General features: G+C 41.1%; 1 protein-coding gene across 5 annotated transcripts in view; it reads right to left on the bottom strand.

Moving 5' to 3' along the window:
• Nucleotides 1–3418: 3418 nt before the first annotated feature.
• sgk1 (serum/glucocorticoid regulated kinase 1) overlaps nt 3419–8878 on the bottom strand; it is a 30650-nt gene continuing 25190 nt past the window's right edge. For 4 of the 5 annotated variants that reach the window (XM_020593416.1, XM_020593418.1, XM_020593419.1 and 1 more), the window contains 9 exons: nt 7194–7269; nt 6968–7043; nt 6658–6846; nt 6430–6561; nt 5404–5640; nt 5195–5290; nt 4831–4986; nt 4645–4734; nt 3419–4425 (listed from right to left, as the gene is read on the bottom strand). In XM_020593416.1, the coding sequence (XP_020449072.1) occupies nt 4258–4425; nt 4645–4734; nt 4831–4986; nt 5195–5290; nt 5404–5640; nt 6430–6561; nt 6658–6846; nt 6968–7043; nt 7194–7269 (1220 nt within the window). In that variant the 3' untranslated portion in view covers nt 3419–4257. Of the gene's footprint in view, nt 4426–4644; nt 4735–4830; nt 4987–5194; nt 5291–5403; nt 5641–6429; nt 6562–6657; nt 6847–6967; nt 7044–7193; nt 7270–7390; nt 8854–8878 lie in introns of those variants that run through there. The other variant, XM_020593417.1, reaches the window with a different exon arrangement.

The following is an 8878-nucleotide window of genomic DNA, read 5'->3' as shown; positions in this document are numbered from 1 at the left end:
TCACTTAAAATTCACAGTAAAACCATCTTGTCTTAGCTGCTGCTACTAAATGTGTAGAAGTGAAGAAGGGAAGACTTAGAAGGAAGGAAACCAGTGCCATCTTGAGGAAGTGAGTCAGTGAGCTCTTGCACTGTAGACACTTGTTAGGCCTAACAACATTTATTCACCATATATTTTTAATACTTAATTTTAATTGTACACTGGTAAATGTTTTAATGTTGTGCAATTTGGAGTATAAATAAGGTTATATGTACTTCCCCAGACAAAAGCAGAGCCTGTGACAGTGACTGAAAGTTATGCATAATGAGGTTTCTGCAAAAGGGGCTGATACTGCTTCTTTTGATTCAAACATCATGACAAAAAACTGTATGAATCTGTATTTGTACTTGAGTATTTTCATGTTCTGCTACTTCATACTTCAACTTTGAGAAAAATATTGTACTTTGTACTTACTAAATTATTTGATCAGACTAATAAAGCAAAATGCAGTACTGTACTGTACAATCATAAGACTTATTGATCCTTGGTGTAAAATTCACAAGCTAGCTAGCTATAATAATACCAAATGGCAGTGCTAATATTAGGTTCTGCTGCCTGAGGGAGCAAATGCTTCATATATATTTACCCTCTGGGTTGTCATGTGGTGAAGACAGTTTGTGCAGATTAAAAAAAGAAAAGCTACATGGTTCATTTCTGTAGTTTGGGCAATTTGAGCTCAGGATGGGTAGACTCCACTGCTAGCAATGAAAATGACCATACAGAAAATTAATTATAGCTCAAACTGTCAATACATTGGAAGATTATAGCTGACAAAATGCGGCCATTAATAGTACCAAAACCAGGGTTTTAAGGATTCTGACTCAGTAAGTCACTTGTCACAAAGACAAATATGAGCAGACAAATGGCTTAAAGTGTTTAATGCTAGGCCAGTGTATTTGTAAGTTTAGTACATCTGAATATTTGCCCCAGAGCCAGAGGATCAGTGGCAGTAGCACAGCTGACCCAGGGTTGCTGACTCAGAACATGGCTCCTCTTGTCAGTGTCCTTGAGCAAAACCCCAAAGCTACTACCATGAGTTCATTGAGTGAGCATACAATCAACATTGAATGCAAAACAAACAAGCAGACAAACAAACAAAAAACTTGTTAATATAACACTTTACCATTGATTAAATACTGTCTGCACCAACAGAGCTATCTTAATACAAATGATTATTTGGAGATGATACAATATAAATATACAAATTACAGAAAAGCTAAAATGCCTAAAAAAAGTTGCCTCCTTTAAAATCTTTACTCTATTTTGACATTGTAAGAAAAATGTTCATGTTTTCAAATTTTCCCATACTTTTCAACACTGTCCACAACTTAATGTCATCATAAACCAAACATTAGCTACAAATTAAACAAAACTATATACAACACAGATACAGATGAAGTTTTCTGTGTTATCACATGTTAAAGAAAATCAGCACTGCTGGCAAAGCTGAAGAATGCTGAGTGCAGACCCCTGAAGCTCAGAATGCCTGACTGGGTCAGCACAGGATGGGTTATGATGGTGGAAAATTGGTAGCTTTGGTAACCATTACTTTTACCATCATCATAACCCATCATAAAGATCATTATAGGGAATAATAAAATGGCAGTGATGTCAGTTACATATCAAAGGCTTTAATTTTCTCCCGCAGCAAAGGTTTTACTGTCATGAAATCATCTGCTCAAGGCCCCTCTCATTGTCTCCACCTGTCCACATCTCAGTGGGTTTTGTCCATTTAATTATTTTGCAAGCTACTATCAAAGTCACTGCTGTCTGCATTTTGGCAGCCTTAAAAATAATGTGAGCAACCGCTTTTGGTTCACTTTAGCAGTTCAAAATCTTGCCAACAGATGGCTGTGCATGACTAGGATACTGTAGCACATCAATACATTTTTACAGACAGACAGAGACAGTACATAAGAGTTCATGACTGAGGAATGAGTTATAGTTCAGGTGATAATCATTCTGTTGCCATTTGAGTGAGATTTACTATATTTACAAGCAACATCTCAGACCAGCAATGTCAAACTGTAGCCCAGAGAGTTAAACATTTTATGAGTCTCAACCAGGACACCTTCCTCACATACTGTATATAATGTAAATTCTTGTGCAGGGTTGTTTCATTTTTGATTTTCCCATCTTCCCAGGAAATTGCAGGTCAGAGGTTACTTACACAATTAAACCTCCTGGATTTGGTAGACGCTCAGTGCCCTCCTCAAAGACGCACTTGATCATGAAAACAACCTTGAACTCGAGTAGGACATTCTCTAGTGTCACCAATAAACACGTGTCCACACACGCACACACACACTCACACTCACACACACACACACACACACACACATGTTTGTTTTCATTCCTTGTGGAGACCTGTACACTGACTCCAGTTCATTTCCTGGAGACTTACCCTAACCTTTACAATAAACACTACTTGCCTAACACCTAACCAAGTCGAGTCCCCACAGTGTGAGTGTGTAAACAGGTTTCAGGCCCCATAATGTGAGTATGCCAAATACACGCACACACATACACACACACTAAACACACCCACGTGGATGTCACAGTCATTGTTGTGCAAGGCTGCTGACACATGGGGTTAAAATCTGTCCTGCACCTTTGTAGGACATTTGGTTTTGGTCAGAAGATCAGGTGTCTTCCAACCAGGAAGTAAATGTTTAACATGTGATTGTCATTCTTAACATTTTTTAAATTACTCTCTAACTGTATAAATAATGGTTTGATGTGTTTATTTTCTACAAACATGGTTACATATTTGCTCTAAAGTCAAGATAAGACTATAAAAAAAAACTTAACCTGCATTTTTCAGACTAAAGGAAAATCAATTAAATGAAATTATTACATATAAATAAGACCAATTTATCTACCAGTTTGTAAGGTGTAATAAAGTTAAACTTTTATTGCAAACCAAATATGGTCACATAAATCTTAAACAATTTTACAATTTACAGTACATTTGACATGACTTGTTACATATACATATTTAAGCATACCTGTAGTCTTTTTTTGTTCAATATAATTAAAATTAGTACACACAACTCCAAATATACAAACAAACTTAAATACCGTCAAACTGCATTACAGCAATATTAAAATGGAATGTTCAGTTTCTGTGCCAGCCTGTCTGCAGGCCACCATTACCTTATTGTGAGACAAATGGAAGACTATATGAGGAGGATGCAGCTGGCAAGCAGAACTACACAAACACCTCTGAACACATCCCTCTTTCTCACCTAGCAGCAGTGCCCTCCTCTTTCTCTCTTTAACAGCATTAACTGTTATGTGCAAATGAAGATATGAAAGATCATCTGAGCTCCTGTGTCCCCCGTGTTAAAGACAGAGCAGGTGTATCTATTTAGTGCTACATCTTTCCTCTCTAGTGACAAAGTGACACAAAAAAAAACACACATCCTCCCACCTGCAGCCAGGTGTGGAGCGGGTGAAATGGTGACATTAAGGCTGACACAGATAAACTCAAAAGATATGAGTTCTGATGGAAAGAAAAAACAAAGGCACCTTTGAGTGAAATAAAATGTCCCCCTCTGTAACATTCAGCCTCAAATGACTCCCCTTTATACACAGAAAGGAAATTAGAAGCAACTAAAGCACCAAAATGAATGTCTACTCCAAGCTACTCATTCAGATGCAACAGATGGGTCTTCGAGGATGGTAGACAAGATCTCAAAAGAGGGGAGATGTTTGGCTACATAGATAAAGATCCTTTTCAGGACTGGTATGGTATGATCTAGCCTTCCTGTTTTGAGAAAAGGTGTAAGTTGGTGTGTGTGCTTGTCATTTGAGGGGGGCTTTTAAGCTGCCTGAGCTATGTGCAAAGGACTTCCACTATTAGTTTAAAAGTGGGTAAATGAAGGCTGAAGAGGGATCTTGGTTTGTGTCCACTGTGGAAGGTTGAAGAATTTGTGCGTTGGTAAATCAGGGTAAGAAGGAGGATTACAACCCCCGTGGGTCATTCAAATGGCAGACATCCACTTGTAGCAAGTCTTCTTCAGTGCATTCACGAGCTGGAGAGATTATGGCAAGTACACATGTATAATGCAGGGGTGTTGCAGGGTTGCTTTGGAAATATCCATCATCCTGATTGGGAAATGTAGGGTGGGTTCAAGATGCAAGTCCATGGCAACACCACATGTTCATGTCCTGTTAAGTCTAATCTTGTGTCCATTGAATGCCTGTGTTTAAACCCTATAGGTAAGAGTCCATTTCAGGGGCATAGGAGAAGCCTACAAAGGCCTCAGAAGCCTCTTTGATGCTGGCTGTGACTAGTGCACTGTCTGGGGAACAGCCGATGGAGCTGGGCACAGGCTCATCAGTGAACTCTGGATCAAAATGCCGCAGGTCGTTGGGTCCCGTCTGGGGGATAGAGGGGAGAAATCTTTGGATTAGTTAGGCTGCAAAACACCTAGCATAATTGCTAATGTTTTCATTCAGGGCAAGGATGTTCTATATTCCTCATCTAGTTATGTAAATATAAATTGTAATAACTAAGGCTAATGAGCAAGTCTGTAGTCTGCCTATTTTACTGTAGAAATCATAAATATTACACTATGGAAGTATTAAAAAGTAACGTACCACATTGGGGTTGAAGGGCGGGGTGATCTTCTTGGCATTGAGGTCATCCCAGTTGATGGGGGAGAAGAATACGTGGTTCTTAATTTCAACCTAAAAAGAGCCCAAATGAAACTATGTCATTCAACACACATAATATATAAATAACCATACAGATACATGGATAGAATCATCTAATCAAACACTAACAAAGTCATCTGCGCAGCCCAGCCTCTTGGTCCGGTCCTTCTGCAGCAGGCCCTCCAGCAGGTGTCGGGCTGAGTTGGAAATGTTGGGTTTCAGCTGCAACGGTTTGTTCAGGATGTTGTCATACATCTCTGCTGTGTTACGGCTATAGAACGGAGGCTGAAAGGGGACAAAAAGAACTGGTTAGCATCTTGGCAACAATAAGGAGCTGGAAATCCAAATGACAAATGCAGACTGGATCATTTTACATAAATCATTGAGAAATTACAAATGTGCAACATAAATGTATGAATGTCCAGTATAACTCAGTAGTTACTTTAATTTTTCTGCTGTAGCTTTAGAATTATGTAATGTAAATGTTACTCACCAGGCCATAGAGCATCTCATAAAGAACAGCTCCTAAACACCACCAGTCTACTGTCCTGTCATATGGCTGCTTGTGCAGCACCTCTGGAGCTAAATACTGCAGAGAGAAATGGACAGGGAGGGGCTATGAGTTGTTAAACTCAACATTACCAAACACTGTCAGAACACAGAAACAATGGAGGTATAAATCACTGGAGATCTCATCCTTACCTCTGGCGTACCGCAGAAAGTTGACGTGGTCCCGTTGGGTTCGATGTTCTCCTTGCACAGGCCAAAATCTGTGAGAATGATGTGTCCCTGGGAGTCCAGCAGGATGTTCTCTGGCTTCAAGTCTCTGTAGACAATGTTGAGGGAGTGGAGGTAGCCCAGGGCGCTGGCAATTTCTGCAGCGTAGAACCTGGCTCTAGGCTCAAGGAAGCAGCGCTCTCTCTGTAGGTGGTAGAACAACTGCAAGACAATGAAAACAAGAAAAGCAGGGATTAGACCATCTGTGCTTGTAGTTAAACTAAAACAGATTATGTTATAGATCACCCGCAACAGTTAAAAAATGAGTGTCAGAAAGATGTGAGCAGAGATAGGACATGAGCAAGATCAACAAAACAACGACAACAGAGACAGAAAGGAAATCAAATAGGGGGAAATGAAGAGGCAGGAAGGTGACGGCTTAAAAATTCTAACAAGAGAAAACAGATAAAATGAGGGCCAAAGGTGGAGCGAGACACCAGTGAGATAGAGGGAAAAAGGAGAGGATGAAAAGAGAAAGGGAAGAAGGAGAGTAAATGCATCCTGTTTCCTGATGAGGCCCATATTTAATCACCACTGTCTTTGCTCGTCAAACAATCGCAGGAAAGTAACACAAGTAGTCTGAATGGTGCGGCTAATTTTGGTCCCAGAGTCTCTACCCCTGCCCTAACCCTCCCACAATTTCCTGAGAGCTGTTCCCTTTAGAGAAACGAGTGACAGCTTCTATTCTGCTTCTCATCACAGGATATCCCCTCTGTCTGTCTGTGTCTCTTGCTCATTCCTGTCACTCTATTATTCCTCTAAAAACTTTCTGACTTTACAGGTTGTGTCCACTAGCTTCTTCTTTTAACTACTGTATGTTCATCTTTAAGCTTCTTCCCCTTCCTTACTTATTCAGCTCCTTCTTTTAATAGCCCAGCATCTCCCTTCTCCTCTATCATCTCTGCTTCATATCCTGTTTCTTTTCTGTCAGCACTTCAGTCAGTAACTCACCTCTCCTCCATTAATGTAGTCCAAGACGAAGTACAGTTTGTCTGCTGTTTGGAAAGAGTAGTGCAGGCCCACCAAGAATGGGTGCTTGACGTTCTTTAGCAGCACATTCCTCTCTGACATGATGTGTTTCTCCTGAGTGACACAAACAGGAGAGGTTAGAGAAGTTGACAAGGAGATAGCTTTGGGGGTGTTCATCTCGTTGAAAGCCTGCGTTGCATGTACATTTACCTCCTTCTTCTTGAGGATGGCCTTTTTTTGTAAAACTTTGACTGCATAAAACTGGTCGTCTGTGCGGTGACGTGCGAGCAGGACCTTGCCGAAGCTGCCCTTGCCAATCACCTTGAGGAAGTGAAAGTCGCTGGGTTTGGCTGAAGGGTCAGAGGATGGTCCGAGGTTGATCTGTTGGGATGGACTGGGCTGTGAGAGGGGGAACAAAGGAGAAATAGATAAAGAAATAATGTCAAAATATGAACTGAAAAATGTACGCCAAGCATATAAATACAACTCACTGTTCACTGTTTAATGCAAATCTACTTACAGGAGGAGAGGGGTTTGTGTTCATGAGCTCAGCATCCTGGGGAGGACTTAAGTTCAGAATAGACTGAACCTCAGAACTGCAAAAAAACAAAAACATCACAATGAATTCTGTTTTTCTGAGCTGATCTGGGAGTCACACTGAGTCACAAAATATGCAGAGGGCATTTCTGCTTGTGTTTTGTCCACCAGTGAATGCAGAACAATAACATGAGTGAGATGGTACTCACTGCTTGCAGGCGTAGGAGTTTGTGGCAAGCCTGTGAATGAAGTCGTTCAGTCCCATCCTCCTTTGTTTCATAAAAGCTGCAACACATGAAAGAAAAACAGAACAAAGATTTAGATTTATTAAAAAAAACAAAAAAACAAAAAGATGTCCATCCATGTCATGAAGAATCAGCTTAAAATACCAGTTATGATCCCGTACCAGTAACTAAAGTCATTAATCCTTTAGATTTCGAATAAGTTAGGCCAGACTTTTCTGTTCCTGTGTTGATCGTCATGGTGGTTTAAACAGCAGCTCTGCACTGATCAACTGCACAAAAACCAGATACAGTTATCTTGCGTGTGGCTCTTGTTTTATAACGTACCGGGAGCGAGGGAGGAGCTGTCCCAAACACACGCACCTCCCGATGGGCGTCATTCAAAGGAAACATTTTGTTCTAGCAAACCTACTTCTCGACCAATCAGCGGCTGTTGCGCTCCCAGGGCGTCATGGCCACACCTCAAGATGTGCTTGCGTCAAAAACCGGAAAAATAGGGGGGGAATGTACTTTACCACCACTCAGTCAAAGGCCGGTTTATGCTATTTGGACATTTGTTTGTGCAATCCCACAGCAGCTTTGCGTAATGTGTCACACAGTTTCAAACTGTCACCAGGACAGCAAATTTTCAGTCTGCACAAAGCTGCAAAAGCAAATGATATAACCTATATTTTGTATATCTACTAACTAACATATTGTCGCCCTTAAAGTTAAATTAGTACAGAAGAAACTGCAGATATGCGCACGCGAAGTGAAACTGTTCACGATCATTATCGCTCCTCATTATTTTTGCGTTCGGCCTGTCTAACCCCCCAGTCTACAAGCAGGTCCTGTCACAAGTCATTTGATAGCCTCTTAACCAGAACTATCAACTTCGCTCTTTGGCCAATACTCAGTTAAAACAGCAGGGAGTGACGCAGGTTCCCTCAGTGTACAAAAGACGAGGGACAGCCTGAGCCCAGGAAGGGAGGCGCGATGCCAAGAAAAGCTTCTGGTAGTGGAAAAGCACAGACGGAGCAACTCCTCATTCTGTACATTCCACCCACTTTATGTCAGCCTACAGGTGAGACTCTCAAAAACACATGATGATCAAGTACGAAATTGTGTGGAAAATTCCAGTCTGCGCTGCGCAGTGCGCTGGCACACTTCGGACTACACAAACTCAGCTGCTCACACGGTCTTATGTAAGGCACCTGGTCCAAGTTTATCTGCACCCCTCAGAGGAATGAAGGTATGTAAGGCGATATCACGCCTGAAGGCCAAATCCATTTAAAGAAGGTATTCATGACCTTGCGTAAAAAGGAAGAGGAAATTCATTACAAGTCCTAATTGAAATAACGGCACGTACCTTTTAATTAAAAATGATAGTGTAAACAGTTGTAAAATACAATATAACGTAGGTAAACTACATTTTTGGATTAAAATAGTCACACTGGCACAAAAAGCGTTTAAAATCCCACCATAACTGCCCATTTTAAATCCAAAAACCACACCACATTCCGTTTCCATACACAAACTGTCAGAGCTGAAGCGGTTCTCATCTCCACTGCCTGCAGCCCCACCGTTCAACAAGTTGCAAGAGAGTTGCCAAGGTCTCCAGGCACCTTTAACAGACCCCCTTTCAGCGAGGCATTTCGAGATAACGGCATCAT

This window comes from Monopterus albus, unplaced genomic scaffold (assembly GCF_001952655.1).
Source record: "Monopterus albus unplaced genomic scaffold, M_albus_1.0 scaffold19.1, whole genome shotgun sequence".
Taxonomy (NCBI): domain Eukaryota; kingdom Metazoa; phylum Chordata; class Actinopteri; order Synbranchiformes; family Synbranchidae; genus Monopterus; species Monopterus albus.
Note: the sequence above shows the minus strand (reverse complement) of the source record. Positions and strands in the feature narration are given on the sequence as shown.